This window comes from Malassezia vespertilionis, chromosome 4 (assembly GCF_029542925.1).
Source record: "Malassezia vespertilionis chromosome 4, complete sequence".
Taxonomy (NCBI): domain Eukaryota; kingdom Fungi; phylum Basidiomycota; class Malasseziomycetes; order Malasseziales; family Malasseziaceae; genus Malassezia; species Malassezia vespertilionis.
Genome location: NC_079250.1, coordinates 751,472 through 776,084, shown reverse-complemented (window position 1 = coordinate 776,084; position 24,613 = coordinate 751,472). Strand labels below are relative to the sequence as shown.

At 58.6% G+C, this 24,613-nt stretch overlaps 9 protein-coding genes across 9 annotated transcripts; 3 read left to right on the top strand and 6 right to left on the bottom strand.

The window, feature by feature from the left end:
* Positions 1 to 2: 2 nt before the first annotated feature.
* On the bottom strand, positions 3 to 6,544 carry ACC1 (acetyl-coenzyme-A carboxylase; the record flags this gene model as incomplete). Its single annotated transcript, XM_056207219.1, has 2 exons — positions 3 to 6,445; positions 6,541 to 6,544. The coding sequence occupies 2 exons, from the start codon at positions 6,542 to 6,544 to the stop codon at positions 3 to 5; spliced, it is 6,447 nt and encodes a 2,148-aa protein (XP_056063194.1).
* Positions 6,545 to 7,170: 626 nt separating this feature from the next.
* CYT1 (cytochrome c1) lies at positions 7,171 to 8,142 on the bottom strand (the record flags this gene model as incomplete). The annotated part of the gene is made up of 1 exon (XM_056207218.1): positions 7,171 to 8,142. The coding sequence occupies one exon, from the start codon at positions 8,140 to 8,142 to the stop codon at positions 7,171 to 7,173; it is 972 nt and encodes a 323-aa protein (XP_056063193.1).
* A 626-nt stretch (positions 8,143 to 8,768) lies between these two features.
* Positions 8,769 to 9,434, top strand: MVES1_002387 (uncharacterized protein; the record flags this gene model as incomplete). Its single annotated transcript, XM_056207217.1, has 1 exon — positions 8,769 to 9,434. The coding sequence occupies one exon, from the start codon at positions 8,769 to 8,771 to the stop codon at positions 9,432 to 9,434; it is 666 nt and encodes a 221-aa protein (XP_056063192.1).
* A 22-nt stretch (positions 9,435 to 9,456) lies between these two features.
* MUS81 (Crossover junction endonuclease mus81) lies at positions 9,457 to 12,463 on the bottom strand (the record flags this gene model as incomplete). The annotated part of the gene is made up of 4 exons (XM_056207216.1): positions 9,457 to 11,216; positions 11,374 to 11,621; positions 11,973 to 12,082; positions 12,179 to 12,463. 4 exons carry the CDS (start codon positions 12,461 to 12,463, stop codon positions 9,457 to 9,459), a joined length of 2,403 nt encoding a protein of 800 aa, XP_056063191.1.
* Positions 12,464 to 12,816: 353 nt separating this feature from the next.
* Positions 12,817 to 13,146, top strand: 60S (60s acidic ribosomal protein P2; the record flags this gene model as incomplete). Its single annotated transcript, XM_056207215.1, has 1 exon — positions 12,817 to 13,146. The coding sequence occupies one exon, from the start codon at positions 12,817 to 12,819 to the stop codon at positions 13,144 to 13,146; it is 330 nt and encodes a 109-aa protein (XP_056063190.1).
* A 127-nt stretch (positions 13,147 to 13,273) lies between these two features.
* Positions 13,274 to 14,953, bottom strand: RGD1 (Rho GTPase-activating protein; the record flags this gene model as incomplete). Its single annotated transcript, XM_056207214.1, has 1 exon — positions 13,274 to 14,953. One exon carries the CDS (start codon positions 14,951 to 14,953, stop codon positions 13,274 to 13,276), a length of 1,680 nt encoding a protein of 559 aa, XP_056063189.1.
* A 359-nt stretch (positions 14,954 to 15,312) lies between these two features.
* MVES1_002383 (non-specific serine/threonine protein kinase) lies at positions 15,313 to 19,247 on the bottom strand (the record flags this gene model as incomplete). The annotated part of the gene is made up of 4 exons (XM_056207213.1): positions 15,313 to 17,955; positions 18,071 to 19,072; positions 19,099 to 19,187; positions 19,214 to 19,247. 4 exons carry the CDS (start codon positions 19,245 to 19,247, stop codon positions 15,313 to 15,315), a joined length of 3,768 nt encoding a protein of 1,255 aa, XP_056063188.1.
* Positions 19,248 to 19,311: 64 nt separating this feature from the next.
* On the top strand, positions 19,312 to 21,390 carry TRP1 (tryptophan synthase; the record flags this gene model as incomplete). The annotated part of the gene is made up of 1 exon (XM_056207212.1): positions 19,312 to 21,390. The coding sequence occupies one exon, from the start codon at positions 19,312 to 19,314 to the stop codon at positions 21,388 to 21,390; it is 2,079 nt and encodes a 692-aa protein (XP_056063187.1).
* Positions 21,391 to 21,452: 62 nt separating this feature from the next.
* MVES1_002381 (uncharacterized protein) lies at positions 21,453 to 24,518 on the bottom strand (the record flags this gene model as incomplete). Its single annotated transcript, XM_056207211.1, has 2 exons — positions 21,453 to 24,313; positions 24,341 to 24,518. 2 exons carry the CDS (start codon positions 24,516 to 24,518, stop codon positions 21,453 to 21,455), a joined length of 3,039 nt encoding a protein of 1,012 aa, XP_056063186.1.
* Between the last annotated feature and the right edge of the window lie 95 nt (positions 24,519 to 24,613).

Below are 24,613 nucleotides of genomic sequence, written 5' to 3'. Positions count from 1 at the left end.
AACTATGGCAATAGGTCTGCTAGCAAACGGGCACGGCTATCCGACTCCAACGCATCAATCTGTGCCTGCAGCGCTGCGACCTTCACCTGGGTGACGGCCGCGGCGATTTGCGGGGCATGCGCCTGGATGCTGCGCACAGCGTCCTGATCCGCGTCCGTGTCGCAGTACGCTGCAGCTTTGTGCAGGATGGCGTAGCACGCGTCGTGCGAGAGCGCAGCGTCCGCAGCCTGGAGCTCCTGCTGGACGCGCACTTCGGCGAGTCGGCGGCGCGTGCGCCAAAAGAAGTAGGCGCGTGTGTCGGCCCACGGCACGGCGCACCGAAGCACGCCTGTGGCAAGCATCCGCCCCGCTCGGTCGTGCGCGTCTGCGTACTCGGTGGCGATGGCGACAAAGAAAGGACTGAGCTGTTTTTCGCGCTCTTCGAGGCGTGTCTTGAGAACGGGCGCTTCGTCCTGTGCTCCGCGCAGCGCGTTGGCGAGCTGTGCATAGGTTGGATCGAGGCGGTCCATCGCGGCGCGGCGCTTGTCCGCGCGGAACTTGATTTCGACCATGCCGGCGGCCTCGAGGACGCCGCCACGAGCGCTGTCCGTATCGGCGCTCATCTCAATCATCCCGTTGCTGTTCACCGCAGAGTCAATCACGACCCAAGAGCCGCCGCGGAGCTCGGCGGCGGGGGGAATGTGCACAAAGACGGGCTGGCTGTAGGTGGAGAGGGCGTCGACAATCTTGCTCCCCTGCTTGAGGATCTCGTCGTACATGTCCTGCTGCCCGCCGCTGAACCCACGCCAGTTGGCGAGCATCACAAGGGGCAGGCCTTCGTGCTCAAAGTCTTCGATGGCCTGCGCAGTCTTGTACGCGGAATTGGGGTACCACACCTGGCCAGCCTCAAAGATGCGCTGCTCGGTCGAGTTGGGATTGGCGGGATCCGCGGGAACGATGCGCTCGAGTGTGCGCGTTTCCACGGCAATCACACCAAAGGGAATCCCGCCGAGGCGCGCGCGGCCCACGACCACGCTCGTAGCCCAGCCAGCCAAGGTTTCCTGGAAAGAGTCGCGGTCAAAGAGGCCCGCGCAATACACGCCGTCGACTTCTGTGCCTTGGATCAACGCGCGCGGATCGTAGGGCGTGGCGGTGGGCACAAACGACACTGGACGCTCCACAGGATCGCTCGAAGGCAGCACAAGCAGCGGCGCGTTTTTGTGCACAGGGACGTAGGCGAGCCAGCGCAAATAGGCACCCATCGCGGCGAGGTCCGAGTCAACCCTGAGGTGCGACACACCGTTTGTGTACATGATCTGCGGCCCGCCAAGCTGGAGGTTGCTCGTGTACACTTCGCGGCCCAGGAGCTTGTTGAGTGCCTGGAAGCCAGTGAGGATCATGGGCGAGGTCTCTACCTGAATCACACGCCCGCCGAGGCGCGCGAGATATGCGCCGATGCCCACGCTGCGGCCCGTGACAATGGTCGTGGTAAAGATGGAGTGGCGTGCGCGGCTCATTTCGCCTGCAATCAGACCGCTGCCAGAGAGGCACTCGACGCCGAGACCGTCGTCCGGCTTGCCAATGAGATCGGTGAGGATGTGGTGTTTCGTGCCGTCGGGCAGGACATGTTCGCGGGTCTTGACCGAGCCCGGCGCGCTCTTTGCAATCGCTTGCATGCCCTGGTCGTCGAGGTAGAGGTAGTCGAAGCCCTTGCTGGGGTCGTCCTGGGTAAACTTGACTTGGAACAGGTCCATGGGCTCGGTCGCGAGGCCGATCCTCGCGCCGCTGTTGGACGAGACGTAGAGGAGCGGGATGCCTTCGGCGCGCGCGCGCCGACTCACCTGGGCAAAGAAGCGGTCCTCGACGGGGCCAAAGGAGCCCGCAAAGAGTGTCACGTCGTTCGCAATCAGCATCAGCGGGCGGCCGTCGGGGCACTCGGGCGTTTGGATCACGAGGCGCCAGGCCACCATTCCAATCTTGTTCTGCGCAGGCGGCCGGACTGTGACGAGTAGGTTTTCTTGCGAATCAAACACAAGCTCCTCGACTTTGCGCACGGGCTCTTTGGGTGCGTCGGCGGCAAAAGAGCGGCGCAGCGCGTGGCGCAGCGCATCGATCAGGTCGTAGGCAAACGTGGTGCCGAGCGCAAACGCGCGCGAGCGGCGCATCTGCAGCGCTAGCCTGTTTTGGTACGCCTGGTGCGCACTCTTGCGCTGCAGCGCGCTGTGCGGATCAAGGCCGAGCGGCTTGAGAATCGCGGCGCCGTTGGAGTCGATCACTTCGTCGTACACCTCTTTGCGCAGCGTAAAGCTCGTCTCGGTCGTGACAAAGACGCGCATGGGGCGCGGGCCGTTTGGTGTCTGCAGCACGATGCGGATCTCGGCCTCAATGACGCGCAGTCGCGTCATGCGCGCGCCGTGGCGCGCGACAAAGGCGTCAAACATTTCGAGCAGTTCCTCGAGGGTGATCTCCAAAGGGTAGAGGAAAGACATGAAGATGTGCGAGGCATCTGCATTGCAGTACTCGGGCCGGCCCAGAGCGACTTCGAGCATGTTGAGGATGTCGTTCAAGACCCTGTCGCTCTCGGTCAAGAGATAGAGCGGGACATTGGCCGTGGGGCGCCCTGGGCGGATCAGGGCGCGGACAAAGAAGCGAATATCGGCGCGGTTTGCCAGGCCGCGTGCGTAGTACAGGTGCACTGTGGAAGAGCTCATCGGCACCGGCGTCACCTCAAAGTTTTTCGTGATCCGGTCCAGCTCAAGCTGGTAGGAAAGGGCGGGCTCGACGTTCTGGATGGCGCGCTGCTCGCGCCATTCGCCGGAATCGAGGCGTCGGTAGGTGACAAAGAGCGGGTAAATCCCGGCGTGGCACACCAAAACCGTGACGCGGCGCAGGCCCGCCATGTTGAGGCTGTCGCAGTGGCCGAGGATCGTAGAGCCAATCCATGCGACGAGCTTGGACGCGCTCATTTCCTCTTCGTGCGTCACGGCAATGTTGAGCACATTCACCGGCTCGGTGGCCTTGCTGCCGAAGTACTTGATGATCGCCGCGAGCGTGTCGGAGAGCTGCGCGAGCTTCGCACAGCTCGTCATAAGACCGAGCCGCAGCTTGGGGCGCGTCCGGCGGTGCATGTGCTCGGCAAGGTCGGTCGAGCTCGCCTGGCGCTCTTTGTCCTTGGCGCGGTTGAGCAGCACGTCCTGGGACATTTGAAAGTGCCAGGTGATGAGCGCACGCGCCTCGCCACCGATCTTTTCCGCGCCAAAGTTGAACGAGACAATGTCGTAGGCGCGGTAGGCGCGGATGACATAGGTAATCAGCGCGGCATACGCCACGGGCAGCTGCGCGTCGTAGAAAAAGACGGGAAGCACGTCGAACACATTGAAGGCGGTGTCGGAAAGCTCGCGGAGGACACCGAGCTGCGGCGCGTGCAGCTCGTCGGCACTGGCGACAGAGGAGCGCAGAATATCGCCCATTTGCTCTTTGCGTTCTTCGAGACTGGGCATCTCGGCGCTGAGGAGCGTCTCGCGCGCTTTGAGCGCCACAGGCGCGGTTTTCAGGCCGCCGAGCGTGGAGAGTTTACGCACGATGCTTACCATGCGCTGCGAGTGCTCCGTCTTGCTCACCATGCCCGACTGGCGGATGTGGCGGTCAAACAGCTTGGTCAGCAGCGTGTTCTTGCGCTGGATGCCGGCATGGGAGATTTGCAGCGCGACGACCTGGCTCAGGTCGCCCTCGGAGCTCGCACGCAGGTGCAGCACAGCCTCGGGGCCGCTGCTGAACTGCGACTCGACCTCAAAGTACTTTTCGAGCATGCGCGAAAAGACAGTCATCTCATAGTAGCGCAGACCGCCGCCGGCATAGTCGTCGAAAACGGCGTAGAGGTGCGCGACGTTGCCTTCCAGCGCCATGCGCAGCGTGGCGTCCGCAATGCCCGCAATCGCCGCGTCGAGCTTGTCGCGGAGGGCTTTGGCAGGAAAAGGCACGTTGGCTTGTTGTGCATCTTCGAGCATGCCGCGCAGCTCGTCCTCGAGCGTGCCGGGCAGGCGGCCACTCAGGCTAGACATGGCCTGCAGACACTGCAAGTAGGGCAGCTCGGGCATCTGCATCGTCTCTACGAGCTCCTTCAAGCTGTACTCCAAAAGCTCGTCCTGGTCGTACCCTTCGAGAATCGCGTTGAAGACGGCCAGCGCGGCCTCAAAGCGCTGCTGCGGCTTGCTCCCGGCAATGTCCGGCGCGCCGAACTCGGGCAGCATGCCGGTAAAGAGCGCGGCGCGCTGAATCTTGGTGGGATCATCGACGGCAAGGATGCCAAGCAGGTCGCCGGGGTTGAGCGAGACGCCAGGGGACTTTACAAAGGTCACCACACCATTTTCCAGCGCCATGAGCGGAAGGTACATCTTCATCACCTCAATCTCGGCAATCGTCTGGCCTACCGAGACGTGCGCGCCGCTTTCTACGAGGAGACGCACGAGCTTACCAGGGGAAGGACTGCAGATCTGCGAGGGATCGTTCTCCTCTTCAATCAGGCAAGTGCGCCCGTCGATAGACAAGCGCATCTGGCCGACTTCTTCATGGGAATAGACAGCGTACGACTGCTCGGCAATGCCAATCAGCAGTCCGCCGTCGCGCAGCGGGCGGAGGGAGACACGGATGGTCTGGCCGTTGATCTGGAGCGTAAGACCCATGCGAGAAGAGCGCGTGACGGTAAAGTGGTACTTGTGGTGGTCGTAGATGAACTCGACCGGGAATCCAATGCGGATGGTATTGCGCGGCGGAACTTGGCCGCGGTGCAGGATCCGCTTGTACTCTTCCTCACACTCGCGTGCGAGTTCGTGCGCCTTGACAGCCGCACCACAAATCACGGCCAAGTCGCGCGAGGGACGCTCCGCAGTCGCCTTGTCCTGGATGAGGCGATCGAGCCAGCCAGTAGTGAATGTACTCTCGGTGAATGCCTCGGTTTCCAGAAGCATGATGAGGTACTCGACCGTGGTGCGGAACTCGCCGCGGATGGAGAGCTCCTTGAGGGAGAAGATCATGTTTTTTCGCGCTTCTTCGCGGTCCTTGCCGTACGCAAACACATGGCCAAACTGCGAGTCGGCATATTCGTGCAGCGCACCGGCGGCATTCACGCTAAAGTAGCCCCACGTCGAGGTGCTCGAGCGGAAATTGAGCTCGGTGAGCATGCCGACGCCTGGCTTGAAGCCCGTGTCGGGATTCTCTGCTGTGATGCGACAGGCAATTACATGGCCGTGTGGTGCGGGCTCAATCTGCATCGGCGAGCGCTGCGTCGGCTGCTCGCCAAAATCGATCTTCTCCGTACCAGTAAGAGGGAGGCCGTACAGCTCGCGAATGGCTGCGATGCGGTATAGCGGAATCCCCATGGCAATCTGCAGCTGTGTTGCAGGGATGTTCACGCTAGTGACCATTTCCGTCGTGGGGTGCTCGACTTGGAGCCGGGGGTTCAGTTCCAAAAATGCAAACTCATTGGTATCAGGAGAGTAGAGCCACTCGACGGTGCCGGCAGAGACGTAACCAACAAGCTTTGCCAGACGCACGGCGGCTTGCTCCATCGCTATGCGCGCCGCTTTGGGCGCAATGGTGACCGGCGCCTCTTCGATGATCTTTTGATGGCGCCGCTGGACGGAGCAGTCGCGGCCAAACAGGCTCATTGCATTCCCGTACTGGTCAGCAATCAACTGCACTTCCAAATGGCGTGCCTGTCCGGCCAATTTCATGATGAAGATCGGCGAGCCGGGCACCTCGCCGACGGCGGCATGGTACAGCTGTGAGAAATCGTCGGCGGAAGCGCACATGCGGATACCTTTGCCGCCGCCGCCTTCGCTGGCCTTGATCATCACCGGAAACCCAATGCGGAGCGCGCTTTCAAGGCCCTCTTCGGCAGAGTGTACACAGGCTTGCTGGTACACCTCGTCCGAAACCGTGAGGTATCCCTCGGGGCCGACTATGGTGTCCGTGATGCCAGTACCAGACCAAGGCATGCACGGTACGTCGGCATGCTGCGCAACAATGGTCGACGAGATTTTGTCGCCCAACGATCGCATTGCCGAGCCAGGAGGACCAATAAACAAGATGCGGGGGTTTAGACGCGAGAGCGCCTCGGGCAGACGTGGGTTTTCGGACGCATGGCCCCAGCCAGCCCAGACAGCATCGACGCCAGCACGCTCTGCAATGTCTACAATCAGGTCGACATTCGCGTAGTTGTTGCCGTTCGGTCCGCCAGGCACCTCGACGAATTGATCAGCCATGCGGATATACTCTGCATTTACGCTCAAATCTTCCGGCGTAGCCATAACGGTGAACTGAATGGCACGGTCGTTACCGAACGTCTCGTACGCCCATTTCCGGACGGATCGTATTTCCTTCACCGCGGCAATGCCATTGTTGCTAATCAGAATTTTTGTCACGACACTGTGGCCACCATGGTGGTGCACAAAATCTTTTACAGAGCCTGGAGAGGCGTTATTCAACGTTGTACCGCCTGTGTGTGAGTGCTGACGAGCAGCCTACCATAAAAATATTCATCGACTGTGGGGAGAGACTCACTCATAATCACTATGCATATGCTTGTAAGAACACAACAATCCAGACTGGATAAACGTTCTTATCAAACGCTGATGTGTTGCGATGATGCACAAGCTGGTATGCGAGTCTCACTTGTCACGGTGTATCGGAAAGCACGATGATTAGCGCTTACAAGTCCTGCTGCTCGCTCTGCGCGGGCGCAAGTTTCTACCACGGACCGATTTGGCTTACGTCAAAAATCCGCAATGCCCCAATGGATATTCTGTGGAATAAACACAGATGAGCGAATCAGATGAATGGAACTGAGCGCCACAAGGCAGCAGCAGCTGCACCGAGGCAGGGCATGGGCCAAGCACTGTCATGTAAGAAAGGCTTAGGCTTGGGGGCTGCGCAACACCACGAGGCTCTGGGCGCGGAGATGGCTTGGCCATGGTGTGTGGTGACATGCGGCGGTGCATGAATAGATTGCTATGGTGTAGGAGTGTTGTGAGATGCGTACCAGTCCTTATGGTCATTGTACTCGGGCATGCTTGCTGGACAGCGGGTCGGATGCTATTGCATGGCACGCCATACCATCCCGAGCTCGACCAGCACACGATCGGTCGTCTCCGAAAAATCTCCGTACAATTTTATATAGTATGGACCTGCAGTTTAATGGTGGCCCTTCTTCGGGGGGTCATACACAATCTGGCGCGTCATGATGGACGACCACTTGAAGCGCTTTGCCCACACGGCAAAGGCAAACAGAGTAGAAAGGAGGATTACGGCGCGGAAACCAGCACGCTTACGGTGGTCGTGCTCGGGCTCCGACGCAAAGCACAAGAACGTGACAACATCCTTGGCCATCTGGCTCGTCGTCGCAGGCGTACCATCGTCGTATTCAACAAGGCCGTCGAATAGCACACGCGCCATGGCAATTTGCGTGCCCGGGAAAAATGGGTTGTAATTGAGACCTTCCTGGACAGTCACACCTGCAGGGGGGTCGGAATAGCCGATAAGCAGGGAGAAAATGTAGTCGGCGCCGCCGTGGCGCGCCTTGACAATGAGACTCAAATCCGGAGGGAGGGCACCAGCGTTACCAGCACGGGCAGCCTCGTCGTTGGGGTACGGCGATGGCAAGTAGTCGGCAAGTTTACCAGGACGCTCAAACATCTCGCCTTCGTCGTTCGGGCCGTCTGTGTACTCGATGTCGGCAGCCAACGCCTTAGCCTCATCGACGGTGTGTGAAACGCCGACCAAGTTACGCCAAGCAATACGGGAAAGAGAGTGGCATGTAGAACATACTTCCTGGTACACTTGGAAGCCACGGCGGATAGAGCTGTGGTCAAATGTGTCCGTCAAGCCATTGTGAGACCAGGGGTAATGGGGGGAATGAAGACCATTATCGGCCATGCTGTTGGCACTGAGCTGGTCAATAAAAGGGAGCTCGCCATAGAGCTGCTGGTACCATACGATGGAACCAACAGTCACCGCGGTGGCCGCAATGGCCGCAGTGCGAGACGTGAGCATCGACTGGAGCGTAAGCACACTTTTCGTCGTATACGTACGGATGCCTTTGACTGCGTCTGCGTAGAAGCGTAACGAATCTGTGAAATACACATTGAACACAAGAGCAGTACCCATGGGTACATGCCGTGTCGCAACGAGCGAGCGGTGAGCCTTGTGCTTTAAAAATACTGTATACGTACAGACTGCTTCAACCCGGCGCCGGGCAGCATGCGAGCCGCGGAAGCCCGCGAGCACGAAGAAAATAGTTGTGCCATAGTTACAGCGTAACTCTCAAAGTGGTATTACAGCAATGTACTGGGACAGACGCTCCGCGTAATCGCTGTCACCACAACGGTAAGGATCTAGTGCAACCGCGGGCCTTGCGTTTTTCGTGGCTTCACCCGCCTGCGCTTCTTCCCAGGCCAGCGCTTTGCAAATTAGCCAGTCGAGAACGGGCGTATTTCCTATCGGCCCGACTCATTAGGCCAATCGGCGTCTCTGCATTTCCATGCTGGCCGGGACTGTTCGGAGCTCACGTGACATGATATTATGTAAGGATCGTACACCTTGGCCTGCTCATGGTCGGTGCGCCGGCAGAGGTCTTTACAAGCGTGCGGTGTTTGCGCGATGCATCACCGCATGGCTTCTACGGCGCAGAAGAACTCATACCGGACTGGGTAGCAGAGAGGATGAGCAGTGCACCGCAAGCGTGCGGGGCTGTTTCACAGCACCCGCTTGCTGCGCACGTACCACTTTGGCCAATGCATGTACAGCGTATTGTCGATGGCGTGCATTTACTCGCGCGGTTGTACCCTGACGTATGGGGAAAGCATGTATGGGATGAAGCAAGTGTGCTTGCATCCGATGCTGTGGCGCAGCTGCTGGACAAGCTGCGGCAGATGCAATCCAGCGACACCGAGCAGGTTCGCGCAAGCCTTCGCATCGCGTCCAACGGGGAAACACGCGTGGTACTTGGCAACATGGCGCCAGCGAGTAGCGAAATATACCCTGTTCGTCTTGATACACAGCCGACGCTTGTGGACACGCCGTATGTGTACGTCAAGACGGATCAACGCAGCTTGTACGATGAGGCGCGCGCGCGCGTCCATGGAAATTTGGGTGCGCCGGGCGCATCGTCGTCCTCGTGTTTCGACGTGCTGATGTGGCACGAAGAGGCGCATGCATGTGTGGTCACCGAGTCAAGTATTGCCAATGTCATTCTTGAAATACCCGGCGCGCACGGCCAGCTGTACACGCCGACATGTACAGCCTTACTGCCCGGCCTGTTGCTTCAGGAGTTGTGCGCACGAGGCGCCGTGACGCAGCGTGAGATTACAGTGGATGCGCTGCATGAGGCGCTACGCTCCGGCGCGCGTCTGTGGCTTTGCAACGCAGTGCGCGGCATGTTCCAAGTAGCCCTTGTATAAGACATGTACAATCCTTTCCATGCTATTCTACAAACGTGTTGGACCGCAAGATTTGGTATATACGCGCACTGAGCACCGATCCAATCCTGCGCCGCGTAAGTGGGGTATTTGGATCGACAGCTTTTGCTATCATACGCTCGCACACAAGCGAACGCTCTCCTGGCGCAGTCGCCGCCTCTTGTGCAGCGTAGTCGCGGAGCAAGGCGTGCATCGTCGGCCAGCGCCGCACAATCTCCTCAGCTTTCTCAGACGAGAGGCCCTGAATACACAGTAGCATCCTCGTCCACGTATCCTGCAGCGTTCCGCTGCTGCTCGTCTTGCCATTGAGCGCCTGGAAGGTGTGGAAAGAGGTGTGAAATCGCTCGTGCACAAACTGCGTGCGCAGCGACGCACGCATCTCGCTATAATGATCACGATCAATCGCACTATCGCGCAGGACATGCAGCGGCGTACTGCTGTACAGCGTCTCCAGCGCGCGGTGCAAATTGGCCAAAAAGTCGGCGGTGCCTTCGCCATTTGCCGTGCGGTGCACATGGAAACCATCGATGATTTGCGTGCTGCTCAGCGCCGTTTGGATCGATGCACCGTGCCGCTGGACCAAATTAGCCACATCGATATCCTCGATCAAATAGTACACCTTGTCGATCCCAGAAAAACGGAGTCGCAGCTTTTGGTCGTGCCAACGACCGTCAAAGATGCTAGAGGCGAGGTCATCCAAGCGCTTCCGCTCTACCACAGCATCCAGCACAACTTCTTGTACGGATGACCATAACTGCGCAATATGCGACGGATTATCCGCGCGCGGCTTCGCGACCCAAATAATGTCGCCCAGCTCGAGCGCGCGAAGATCGCACGTAATCCCACGCTGGGCCATGGCATCCTTGAACGTGACACGACGGGACGCTTCAGTGCCGTGCGAAAAACGCTGGCGAACCTCGCGATGGTCCATAACCATGTGGATGGTATACGAATTTGCAGGCAGAGTATGGCACATTGGCAACGATAGTGTCTCAGCGCCACTGTTGGACGCTCGCGCCGTATGCACCACAGGCGAAGAGGGCAGCTCTGCAGTGCTGCAATGCTGCCGCGAAATCATGGGCGAGGAGTCAATCAGGGAAATGCTAATGCGCACAGGCTCGCCCTGGTGGTATGGCGAAAGAACGATCGGATCGCTACTGTGCCCAGCGCGGTGGCTATACTCTGCGCAGTACACATTCTCCTGGGAAGACTGGATCAAGTCCACCACGTACGCATCACCGTCGTCAGAGTCGGACGCCGGTGTGTGGCGTGGCGGAGAGCGACGTTGTCGTTTCTGAGGTAGAAACAGCGCCGCCTGCGAGGCGCGAGGCGACTCTGTCAGAGCAGCGCCGCGCGTTTCTGTCGGCTCGGGCGACGCACGTAGACCAAACGCTTCGGGCGCTGGGAGGGGAAGTGCATCTTGGTCGACAATGCCCTCCAGCTCAGTAATCGCCTTCGCGACACACAAGCCCTGCTCGCTCAGGTAAAACACGGGCGGATTGCCAACGCGGAATACATAAGCCTTGTCAATCAATGTCTTCATCCCATTCCACGCACTCACAAACGAGCGGCGCGGATTCCACGTTTGGCTCGGGGGACCACTACTTCCGCGGTGTGTGAGTGCTGCAGGTACAGTGGAACGGCTGCCACCGCCGGAGATGGAATAATCACTATCGCAGTGCGGCTGGGCCAGCGAGATAAGCTCCGCCTTGCTTACAGGCGCCTCATCGCATTGCTCGGCCAGAACCTTCTTGTAAAGACCCACTAAAATACCATGCGCTCCGGAACGCGGCGCAGGTATATACTCCTTTTTGGCACTCTTTCGCGCGCGTGTCGCGCCGGTTTCGTTTGCGGCGTGCGGAGCGGCGCGAGTCGTCCGTGCGGCTTGTACAGCTGCATATAAGTGGGTGTGCAAACGTACGTCGATCTGGTATAGTATGGTCATGCTCTGTGCACCATTGCTCATACGCTTTCTCGAGCCGCTTTGCAATGGAATCGCCGATTCCAGCAAGGCAAATCGTCTCGCATGGATGCACAAAAGTTTGCGGCGCAGCAAAAAGTGAGCGGTACGCCTTCAAGTAAACCAGCGCAGCCTTGTTTCCTTTGGCAAGCGCATCTTCATGCCACTGCTTCAAGAATGTGAGCCACACGCAGTTGGGGTGCGGCGCGCTTTCGGACATGCCGAGCGTGTTGCATGGCGCATGCAGCAGGTGGAGGGTGCGTGGACGTGTCTGTCACGTGATTCGGACAGAAGCGAACGGCGCTTTTGTGCGCGAGCGCTGCCGTTGGCAAGTGCACGCGTTTAAGAAATGCACGATTCATGTGGCAGATGTTTTATTTTTGAAATAGCACAGACGACACAAGCGAGAAACTTGGGCGTTTTCTACCTAGAATGGAGTATAGGCTAGGACCTTGTGCAGAGTCCCATGTGTCAATCAAATGGCCCTCGTGCCGTATAATTTAGTACAGAGGGATGAAGCGGCTCCTGGAGGTCAGTTGCGATTGTGAGGAAGAACGTACGCATCCTTGCCGAGACTGCCCTTACCGTGACGGGTGGGAATGTAGGTAATGGCAAACTCGCCGAGGTAGTGGCCAGTCATCTCAGGCTTGATCTCAACGGTGGTGAAAACCTGCAGGTGTTAGTAGCTGCGCTTGTAAAGGAAGAAAGCTTTGTGCGCATGACTCGATACAGATCAAGTGCGTACAAAGCATCCCAGCATACATACCTTGCCGTTGTACACACCAATGACAGAGCCAATCATCTCGGGAACAACAATCATGTTGCGCAGGTGCGTGCGGACGATCGTAGGCTTCTCGTTCGGAGGAGCCTCCATCTTGGCCTTGCGCAGCTTCTTGATCAAAGTCATAGGACCACGCTTCAAGCCGCGGTTAAAGCGCCTGCGGGCACGGGCGCTGACGAGCTCGACGAACTTCTCGTTGGGGAGCTCGACAAGCTGGTCAAGGTCCACACCGCGGTAGGAAAACTTGCGGAAGGTCCTCCTCTTTTTCATGTCAGCCGCAGCAGCAGGGTCGTATTCGTCCCTATGATAGTCAGTATTCCGTTCATGCGCGCTGCACACAGTGCGGCCGCTAGCATACATACATCTTTACGAGCTTTGTTGGAGAGTAGGAATGGGCACCCGGCGTGAAGACCTGCGCATTCCAATCACGTGCCCATGTAGTTTTGGTAGTATTGTCACGTGATACATTTTTGCATTGGGCGCGCAACGTGATGACTTGCTTCCTCACCCCTTGAAGTACGTACAACGCTGGAAGACGTTGCTGACACGGCAGACCTCAAGTCTTCCTTTGGATCAAAGCGTAATTGCGGATTTGTGGTACCCCTTTTGATTGACTATTTGAAATGAAGCTTATCGCCGCTTACTTGCTCCTCTCCCTCGCCAAGGAGAACCCCTCCGCCGAGGACATCAGGTCCCTCCTTTCGTCTGTCGGTATCGAGGCTGATAACGAGCGCCTTGACAAACTCGTGTCTGAGCTTGAGGGCAAGGACATCAACGAGATCATTGCCGAAGGCAGTCAGAAGCTCGCCTCTGTTCCCACTGGAGGCGCTGCTCCTGCTGCCGCTGCTGCTGGCGCCGCCGTCGCTGGTAATGACGCTGCTCCCGCCGCCGAAGAGAAGGCGGAGGAGAAGGAAGAGTCTGACGATGACATGGGCTTTGGTCTCTTTGACTAAGTGCATCACTTGTTTAGCTGTATCCATTTGCGTGTAACGCTGAGCAACACGCCAAAAAACCTGATACATAGCATGTCTGTTCTATAGACACTGAACATGACTGTGTACAATTAACAAAGAGCATCGCTCAATCTACAAAAATATCGCGGTACTTGGTCAGAATTGTCTCGATCGCCATGCACTGGTAGTTCATATCCTGCAGCTGCACAGGCCCGCCATTCTTGCCCACATCGCTCTGGATTTGATCCGGTGGGGCGCTGAGCAGTGTTGGGCCAAACACGATGGCGAGGTTGTGCGCACTCATTTGGTTGACGCCCTCGCAGGCGCGGACACGGTCCAAGTGCCCCATCAGGAAGCGCAGCGTTGCGTAATTTGCATCGGGCAGCTCGTTTACCTGCTCATGCAGCCGAATTTGTCGCAAATATTCGTTCTCAATCTTGGCGGCTTCAATAAATGCAGGGTATAGATCGTAGGTAAGCAACGGCTCCGGAAGCTCGCGAAACCAGAGCTTGAGACACCCAGCGACGATGTTGATGTCGCTGAGCGCCTCATCGCTCATTAAATTCACCGCAGACCAGTCCGCATCAAACTTTGCTTTGAGGTTCTGGACGCGCGATGTGGTTCCAGAAAGACGGTAGATGCCTGTATTTTGAATCCCCACACGCTCGATAGCATCCGCGCAAATTTCCAAGATAGGCGGCACATCGACACCGTCGCGCATGAGTTGCTTGACGAGATCCTCGCCAAAAATGGGGCGTGCAGTGTTGTGCGGAACAAGTGCGTCGGCTGGAGTATTAGCGACGGCGCGAGCTGTTTGAGACGACGGTCCAGAGAGCATGGTTTGATAGAAGAGACTCGACAAGGTGGACTCGTCGTACGGGTTCAGCCGCGAAGGGCTCTTGTATTCCTGCCCCTGTGCAAGTTCGTAACTCTGAATAAAGTCTTTAAAGTCGCTGACATTATTGATATCCGCGGCAGCGTCGCGCAGACCCTTTGTCGATGCGTTTTCGTTCAGCGGATTGATAATGATACCGTCGCCCAAGATAATGCTTTCAAACAAAAACGCAAAGCGGACGAGCTGGAACTGGAGGCCTGTATCGAGCTCGGAGATCGTGTCTTTGAGTGCCCGGATGATTTGAGGGAGGTGCTGGTGGAAATATTCCTGGCGCAGCATCTGTGCAGCATCCGCCTCGCTGCGCAGCACCTCATGCGCACTCTTTTTCTTCATGGTAAACTCTTCTTCGTGGCGCAATATCTGCTGCGGGTTCTTGCTCTTGAAAAGCCCACCCTTGGAGAACGACATGCCGAGCGTGCGCTTGCTCGCCGCATGCCCAATCGACATGTCTGCCGCACGAGTCGTATCGCCCTGCTTTACCAGGTGCACACGCTCCAAATCCTCGGCTGCAAGGTCGAATCGCAAACGCGCGCGCTCCGTGTTGCTCTCCGCGTCGACCAATCCCTTTTCGAACCGCTGGCCCATTTCGCGACTCGAGCGCCGCGAGCGCTCTGCATCGCGCACATTTACAGCAATGTCGTCGCTGATTTGGGTCAGTTTAGTAGCAAAGCGGAAGTGGTTCTCGCTCAAGTTTTCCTGCGCCGACAAAATGTTTTTCCAGTTCTCCCCGTAGGAGCCTGCGCGCGCCTCATGCATCGAGTACTGCGAGCCATGTTGCTTGGCCAGTTTGCGCACGGCATGCGCATATTCCTCCTCAATCGCTGCGCGTTTCTTGAAGAATGCTGCTGCATCCCGTGCAGACTCGATGCTCTGCTTGGATCGCTCCAGCATGAGCGGCAGGCCGCAGTCCATATTGCATAATGTACGCATAGTTGCGTCATCTACCACGATAGAGGCGATGGATGCGCCGCTCTTTTTACTGGTATTGCCCGCGCCAATGCTTGTTGAGAGCTGCGCGGTGGAAGCCTCCGCGGCACCCTAAACACGTTAGTCTTCTCCCGCATCAAACTTACACTGCCCGTGGTAGTTATGTACGGCGCATCTCCCATATCGTTCAGCTGACGCAGCGTCGTGCGGTATTTACTGGAAACAAAGTGCAGTGTGTGTGCACTGGTACGGTGCCGGAAACAGACGCGGATGCGCTGTTGGTGCACAGCCACGTGGCATGTGGAGGGACAGGATATAGACATCTACGTGCACGTTCTACGGTCCTAGCGTTTCGCGCGGTTGTCGAGTGCCGCGCGGATATGAGGGATAAGCGAGCGGACATCGTCCGGGTTTTGCAGGAATGGGTGTTGGAGTAAATTTGTTGCATCAGGGCGGCGTTCGGCATCGACGTCGAGGCAGACGCTCAGGAAATTACGAAGGGTATCCGAGAGTTTCTCTGGCTGGTTCAGTTTGGGCGTTCCGGTAGTTGCAATTAAGTACAATGCACGTAGTGGATTCTCGTTCAGGTACGGCGGCTCGCCTTCAATCATCTCAATGCACAGAATGCCCATGCTCCATATATCGACGCGCGAGTCGTACTCTTTTCGCGTCACCACTTCTGGCGCCATCCAATACGGCGTGCCGACCATGGTAACGCGCTTAGCATGTGCTTGACCGATCTGGGCACAGAAACCAAAATCAGTTAGCTTGATCTCGCCGCGGAGGCTCATGAGCACATTGTCGCTCTTGATGTCGCGGTGAATGACGCCGTGGGCGTGCAAATGTTGCAGGCCAGTGAGGCATTCGCGCGCGACAGCGGCAATCTGTCGGTCGGACAAAATACTGTGCAAGACGACATCGGTGAGTGGCCCGCCCTCCATGTACTCCATCACGACCCACAACTCGCCTTTGAGCAGGAATGCGTTTAAGAAGTTGACAATGTTGGGGTGGCGCGACTGTTTCATCACTTCGATTTCGTTCACAATCAAGTCTTTCTTGGGCTGCTGCTCCAGGACCATTTGCTTGATTGCGACAAGCTGCTCAGAGCCGATGGACTTCGCTGTGTACACACCGCCGGATGCGCCTTGGCCGATCTTGAGCAGCTCCTTGAACATCACGGTCGGGTCACCTGGGCGGCATACCGCTTGCAGGCGCGCCATGACTTGCTCGTCGCTGACTTTGTGCCGCGCACGGCGGCGTGGAACGCCGTTGCTCGAGCCGAGCGGTGGCCGTTTTTCTTCTTCGAGACGCTTCACACCGATTTCTGCGCGCTGCGACTGGGTGCGGACAAGTTCGGCGGCAGTAGGGCCGGTGTCGCTAGAATGCGACGAAGGAGGGTTATACGTATGGGACGTAACGTCCTCAACGGTCGGTTTCGTCATGGTGGCTTTGCCAGATTGCAAGAGGCCAGGGGGGCGGAATGTAGAGGAGGTGGGGCTCGTCGCTGGGTCTTGTATGATCTGGGGAGATGCTGCCAAGGTGAGCGCTTTTTTTGTCTCTTGGGGAAGCGGGAGAGGGTGGGAAGATTGCTGGAAAATGGGGTAAGAGGGTGGCTGGACAGGTGGCTGGGCTGGCGTTTCTAGCTGGGGTGGGGGCCGCCTTTGTGCATGAACTTGTGGCAGAGGCGGTCGCTGTGCCTGGGCCGGTGCCGGTGCCGGTGCCTGTGCCTGCGTCGGCACAAGAACCTGTGCCGGTACCTGTCCTGACACTTGCCCTTGCCCTTGCGCCTGCGCCTGCTGCGCATTAGCCTCAGCCCATGCAGCCTGCATCGCTTCTCGGGAACCTTTTGGCGTGATATTCGCGCCAAACTTGGTCCACACATCGTCGTTTTCACCGCCCGACCCATCCTGCGCAGTGTCTTGGTAAAACTGCACGATATCCATCACTGCCTGCGGATGCCGTTCCTGCTCCTGTTTGGAAATCCCCGACTGCTGCAAAAGATGCTGCCAGCCGACAGGAAGCCCAGTAAACTCGCCTGTAAGTGCATTGAACCCCACATGCGTTACATGCACGGGATCGTAAGGCGTCGAAATTTCTGGCCTCTTTGGTGGGACGATAAACACATCACTCATAGAGTGGACGAGACCGCCAATCATGCTCTTGAAAGAAGCCTTGCTCCCATCGCGCGATCGGTACCGCGTAGGCGTGCCAGGCACAGACATTGTAGGTGCACTGTCTGGCGATCCCGGCGCAGTACGACTGGGGCTTGTGGCTGACGCGTTCAAAAGAGAGAGTGTCGAGATGGAGGTAGGGATGCGCGGATCGATCACGCCTGGTTTCGGTGGCGTTGCTGGCGGAGCTTGCTCGTCGAAATGCAGCGTGGCGCCTTTGAGTGGGTGCTGTCGTGATCCCTGGGTATGCGAAGCGTCAAACATTTGCGCATCCACACTCTGTGAGCGCGCATGCTGCATGGCAGTCATATTCTGCGCGTGCCGCATATTGGCAAGCTGTAGCGGTTCCAGTGCAACAGAGCGTCGCTTCTGCGACGGAAATTGAGGAAGCGATGCACTCGTCGGCATGGCATCGTACAAATTCTGCCGCCACGGCTGCTGCGACACGCCTTGTGCCGATTCGTGCCGCATCGCAGGCGCGCTGGCCGGCGGCGGTGTCAGTGGAATGTACCGCGGGCCGTCTACAGGCGCTACGTACGAGCCTGTGCCGTGTAGAGGGGCATTCCGCTGGGCATATGCAGGGCCCATGTTGGATGCCAGGGGCGCGTTGCTTGGGCTCGCCGGGAAATTCCTGCGCCCCTGGTCCGTGTTTGTTTGCTTCGCCGCGCCAGCTCCCGAAATCGGCGCCGCATTTTCTTGCTCACGCGGCGGATCGGACGCTAGCTTGGACATGTACTGTGCATACGCACTACCTGGAACATAGGCCATATGCTGCATGTACAGCCAACCGTCGGACGGTGGTTGCTTAAGAAAGACCTACGACCAAGCCAATGTTTTGCCGACACCCGCGCCACAATGTGGAGGTGTTTTTCGCAACGAACCTACCAGAGCGGCCGAAACTGCGTGGAGGTGAGTGGGCGCGTTGGCGTACCTTTTTTGCGGGCGGCGGCGCTTGGGAGGGCGGAAATGTGTCGTGGGCGGGGTGCTGGGTGGGCGGCAAGTTGGGAAGGAGGGGATGTTGGTGTTCGTCCGCGCTGCCTCCCTGTGACGGCGGAGTTGGCTGTACTGTAGCAAGTAGCTGGGTCAGCGGGATCCCTTGTGTGGGCTCTGCTTTGATCGAAAGCGTCTCCTCCGTGTCGCTGTGCACTGCATCACGTTGCGGCAGCGCCGTAGGCACAGGTGAATGCGCGCGTTTCGGCATAATTTCTGTAGTATGCACTGGTGCGACTGGCCACTCTGCATCCGCAACAGCCGTAGCTAGAATAAACTCGGCGTGCATCGTACCGCGCACATGGAGCCGAATGAACAATGGCTCGCCGCCGTGCCCGAACGCAAGCTCCATTTCTGTATTCAGCTGCTCGGCAACATGAACGGCTGCGCGGAACTCCCACAAGGAGAACACAATCGCAGTATCCTGTGCAATGTTGTACGCAAGCATTTCGTCCAGCGGAAGTCGGACCTCGCTGTAGATCGCGCTTCGCGGCGCTTCGCGCGTACTTACAGGGTGTGCAAGCGTGCTTTTCAGTACACAAGCGGCAGGCATGCAAAAAAGCGTGCATTCCCCGTGCTTGCCGCTATGCAAAAAGTGCTCGATCCATTCCAGCGCCGAGGTCGGTCGTACGCGCAAGGAAAATGGCGGGTTGGGGTCGATCGACGGGAACAAGCCCGGAGTCTCTTGGAATGTGAGTTTATGCCGCTTCTGCACGCCATGCTCGCACTGGATATTCAGCTCGAGCCTGCCTGGCCGCGCGTCGTCGAGCACGAGGCCGCACGTATGCATCACGCCGCGCATTCGCAGTAAGGAAAGGAGCGTCTTGACGTGCAGTTGACACTCGCGACAGTTTCCCTTTAGCCATATATGCTCAAAGAATCCCTCGTCAAATGCAAATAAGCCATACGCGGAGCTCGACGCGTTTACAGACGAGAGTTGCAGCTGGCGTGAGTCGGGCAGCAACATACACGGACGCGGCCGTCGTCTACGTCACGCACGGCGCTGACCCAGCAGTGGTCGTTGAACCTATATAAACATGCAAGTGCATGCACGAGCACTGGCGTCAGCGAGCGGGCGACGCACCCTTCACCTCGTTCCCCGCCACGAGCAAGTCCATCAGCAAGCCCCGTTAGTCAGCAAAGAAGCGCCGTTGCCCACGCTCCAGCGGCTTTTCTGCAACCATGGCGCAGCTACTCCGCGATACATTCTTGCGCAAGAATGAGCAGAACCAAGCCGCGTTTCTCACGTTTCTCACGGCGGGATTCCCCACAAAACACGATACCGTCGATCTCCTGTTTGCGCTGGAGCAAGGTGGCGCCGACGTCATCGAAGTCGGCGTTCCCTTTTCGGACCCCCAAGCGGACGGGCCTGTGATCCAAACGAGCAACAAGATGGCGCTTGAGCAAGGCATCGGATACAAGGAGTGCATGGACTATGTGCGCGAGGCCCGCTCGAAAGGCCTGCGTGTCCCAGTCGTGTTCATGGGCTACTACAACCCGATTATGGCCTACGGCGAAGAGCGCGCGGTGCGCGACGCAAAAGAAGCGGGCGCGAACGGATTTATTGTTGTTGACCTTCCGCCTGAAGAGGGTGCTTCATTTTTGAGCGCGTGCCGCAAGCACGGCATGGCGTTTGTCCCTTTGGTCGCTCCCACCACCGAGCTCGACCGCGTGCGCTACCTTGCGACGCTTGCAGATTCCTTTATTTACGTCGTGAGCAAGATGGGCACGACCGGCGCAACCTCGAGCGTGAACGCGATGCTCGAAGAAATGATTTCGGCCATCCGCACCGCCACCGATGCGCCGCTCGCTGTTGGGTTTGGCGTCAGCACACGCGACCATTTTGTCGAAGTCGGCCAAGTCGCGGACGGTGTTGTGATTGGGAGCAAGCTGGTCCAGGTAATTAAGGATGCCGATCCCACGACAGAGGCGCGCACCGCTGCCGCACGCGACTTTTGCGAGGCCATCTCGGGCGTGCGCCAAGGCGGCATTGCCCGCAGCCACAAGCGCCAAAGAATTGAGCGCCAAACCACGGCGACGGTCGAGCCAGTCGTGCCGTCCATTGTGCGGTTTGGCGAGTTTGGCGGGCAGTACATTCCCGAGTCGCTGCACAAGTGTCACGTCGAGCTGTCGAACGCGTACGAAGCGGCGCGCAACGATCCTGCGTTCTGGGACGAATTCAAAAGCTACTATGGCTACATTGGCCGCCCCAGCAAGCTCTACTTTGCCGAGCGCCTTACGGAGCATGCCGGCGGCGCCAAAATCTGGCTCAAGCGCGAGGATATGAACCACACAGGCAGCCACAAGATCAACAATGCCATCGGGCAAGCGCTACTTGCGAAGCGGCTCGGCAAAACGCGCATCATTTGCGAGACGGGCGCAGGGCAGCACGGTGTAGCCACCGCCACAGCGTGCGCCAAGTTTGGCCTGGAGTGTGTGGTGTACATGGGCGCTGAAGATGTGCGGCGCCAATCACTCAACGCCTTCCGCATCAAGATGCTCGGTGGCAAAGTGATCCCGGTCGAATCTGGCAGCCGGACCCTCAAAGACGCCATCAACGAGGCAAACAGGGATTGGGTCGCGAACCTCGCCAACACACACTACCTTGTCGGTAGTGCGATTGGGCCGCACCCGTTCCCCTCCCTTGTGCGTGATTTGCAGGCGGTTATTGGTAACGAGACCAAAGAGCAGCTCCAGCAAGCGGCAGGTGCGCTGCCCGATGCCGTCGTTGCTTGTGTCGGCGGCGGCAGCAACGCCATTGGCATTTTCACCGCATTTGTCGAGGACCCTTCGGTGCGTCTGGTCGGTGTCGAGGCGGGCGGCCACGGTCTGGACACGACACAGCATAGCGCTACCTTGACCAGGGGCACGCCCGGCGTTCTGCACGGTGTGCGCACGTACCTGCTCCAGGACAAGGACGGCCAGGTGACCGAGACGCATTCTGTCAGTGCAGGGCTCGACTACCCCGGCGTCGGCCCCGAGCATGCGCACCTCAAGGATTCGAAACGTGCTGAGTACGTCGTCGCGACCGACGACCAGGCGCTCCTTGGCTTTAAGAATTTAACGCAGCTCGAGGGCATCATTCCCGCGCTGGAATCCAGCCACGCGATTTACCACGCGCTGGAAATGGCCAAGACGATGCGGTTCGACCAGCACGTTGTTGTCAGCCTGAGCGGGCGGGGAGACAAGGACGTGGAGCAAATTGCGCGCGGCCTTACCGAGCAAGGCTGGGGCGACAAGATCGACTGGCACTTGAAGTAGCCGTGCCTGTCCCTCAATGATGACCCGCGTATATTCTTTTTCCGCTAGCACACTCCTACAGACTATGCAATTTGGTCGAGCATTTCCAAGAGCGGCGCGTGGTGCGTCGGTCCGCCGGCCTTGTAGATCAAATAGTCGCGCAATGGCTCGCGCATGGACGGCTGCTTGCTCATCAAATCCCGCAGTTGCGTGTGGGGCAGCTGCAGCAATGCGCCGAAACTTGTGGGTGCGGTGAGGCTCGCACAGAGCGCGAATCCATCCCACAGGCGCGGCTCGTTCCAGATCTGCTTGGCGACAAGCTTGTTCAGGACGCTGGTCGCGACGTAGTTGGTCAAGGACCGGAACGTCTTGATCGACATGATCGTCGTGCGCATAAACAAGACCGGCAGCGTGGGCTCCTCGACGAGCCTGTTCAGCGCGGCAGTCATGATATCCGCACGGAACAAGTCGTCCATCGCGAAACAGAGCTGCGTCGCAGTGACGGCGGCCTTGAGCCCAATCGCTTGCTCGTGTGTATGCAATAGGACCATGAGCTCTACAGGAGATAGCGCAGCAGACGCAAGTGAATCGCGGCCATCAAGCGCCGGCGCGATCAGCATGCGGAACAAAGAGCGGATCTTGGCCTTGTTCTCGTCGGTGGGATCGCGCAAGAGCGCGACGGCGCGCGGCAAAATTTCCACGATCTGCGCCGTGTCCAGGTAGGGCACAAGCGGCAAAAGGTACTCGATCGACAGGCCACGCGACTCGACCAAAGCATGGACGAGCGAGGCAAGCGCCTTGGTATGGCCTTTTTCGACCAAAATACCAACCGCCGTGTCCACGAGCGTTTCTGCGCCTGGCGGCGCGTTTCGAAGCACATCGAGGAGCGCCGCACTGTTTGGGCCTACGGCGCGTGCGACAGGCGCAATGTGCTTGTTCATCGCAGCCTGAACGGCAGGCGCGACGTGTGGGTATACTGCGACGTCCTCGGCAAAGATGGACGGCTGCTTCACGCTGAGCACAAGGGACAGCTCCATGAGGCGCAGGACGTCTTGGTCGAGGGACTCGGTGGGCGCAACGGTGTCTGCAGGAGCACCGTCAAGCGCCGCTGTCGCCTCGTCCTGCGCTGGGTTTTCATCGGTGTGGTCTGCGCCTTCGGCGTGGTCTGCGCGCGGCTCGTGAATCTCTTTGAGCTGCGCGAGAGAGTCTTTTGCATAGTCCAGCACCATATCGGTCAACGGCCCACGCTGCACAACCCAAGTGCGTGCGGTTAGAATCGCTTTACCGCGCACGAGCCGGTCATGATGCCGTGTGAGATGCAAAACTTTTTCGCACACCGCGACACGGAGCGGCGGGCGCTGCGCACCGATCGTGCTCAAGAGGGCGAATCCCTCGTGAAGTGAAGCCTTGTCTACACACAGTGCGTCCAATTTTGCAAGCAGCGCATCGTCGAGCTCTGGGAGCGCGGCAAAAAAGGCGCGCAACGAAGGCTCATCGATCGGTGCGTGCAGCTGGGTATCCAGGAGTGTATGCAGCCATTGCGTATAGTAGCTGCCAGAAAAGCCGTGTTTATGACGCAGCCTATCGCAGGCCCACTCTTCTACAAGCCATTGCTCGGCAATCGAGAGCCGCTGCGCAAAGTCGTGCGCGATAAAATCGCACAGCAGCTGCCTTACTTTTTGAGCCTGCTCCATGAGCGCAGGCGGCGTTTCCTGCGAAAACGTAGCATGCGTTGTGGTGTCCAGGCCGCGCGTGGCAAGCCGTACCAACAGCTTGATCCAGAGCGCGGCATGCGCCTCGGATATTTTCTCGTGGCGCGGCGCAAGGGCACTTCCTTGCTCGCAGATGCGCGAGACGGAATCGATGATGAGCGTGTGTGCCTCGCGCTGCTCGAGAGGGACGGGCGAGGGAAGGACAAAGTGCTCGAGGCTTGCGAGCGGTGCCACACTCTCTTCTTCCTCGCCCGTGTTTTTCTCAGCAAGCGGCGCAAGCTCGTCGTCGCCGACGTCCATTTTGAGCGGGTCAACAGGAGCACTGGAGGCGCCTTCGGTGCCTTGGACGTACGCATCAATCGCCGCACGCAGCCTCGTCTCGGGAACGCTCTGTAGACCTACGATGATGGCATCCACGACGCGGTTGACAGGAAGCCGCGCAAGATCGGCAGCAGAAAGCCCTTTGGGCATCGCAGCGCGCGTCCGCTTGGCGCTTGGCTCTGTCGCCTGTGATGCATCGCGCTTGCGCGAATCGTGCTGTGCCATATAAAATGTGCGCGCGGCTGCATCCATGCGCCGTTTCTGCGCCTCGAGCGCCTGCTGGAGCTGCGAGGCGTGCGGCTCGGGGATGCCGTGGTGCAAAAAGTGGAGCATGGCGAGACGCATTGTGTTCTCCACGCTGCGCAAATTCACATGCGCACACCCTAGCGCAGCTGGGGTCCAGCTCACATACGCCTCGAGCACGACCTTGCCAAGCTGGGGCCGCGCGCGGGCGAGTTTGGTGAGTACGTGCACGACAGCCATGACTGTGTTTGGGTGTGCAGCGGTAAAGAGAAGCGTGATGAGCTTGGTGAACAGCTGGCTGGCCTCTGTCTCCAGCTCAGCCACGCGCATGAATGGATGGTGCAGTGGGAGCATGGCAATCGTTGGCTCGGTGCGCTGCGCAAGGCGCGGATCAGCGTCTGACTTGGCCTGTACAAGGATGACGCGCTGGCACGCTTTTGCCGCACCGATGCTTGCACCTTGCGCCAGTCCGTCCAGCAATCCGGCGATCTGCTGCTTGACGGCCGTGACGACCTGCCAGAGCTGGTGCGACGCTGCGGACCAGTCTTTGCACACGTGCAAAAAAAGGCGCGGGTACACGGATGCAAAGCATTCGCACGCGAGTTTTGCATACTGTTTTGACGGTTCCGATAGCAAAAACATGATGGCTGCCGGTGCATGCACGGATACTAGGGTGAGCATGTTTGTCCACGTACAAGATTCACGGAGATCTGCACCGACGATGCGTTTTACAAATAGAAGATCGACAATTTCTGCAAGCTGGTGCACGCCATCACGCGTGCGCAAGTCTACATCATACGTGCCGCCGGTTCCTTGCGTGAGGCCCGCGGCGAGCGCCTGGATCGGGTCCAGCTGCGACCCCCGAGAGTGCATCGACGCAAGACGCAAAAGCAAGCGGCGCGTGACGTGCTCGTGGTGCTTAGTAAGCAACGGGCAGTCGCTGGAGCCCGCGCGTGGCCGCCAGCGGA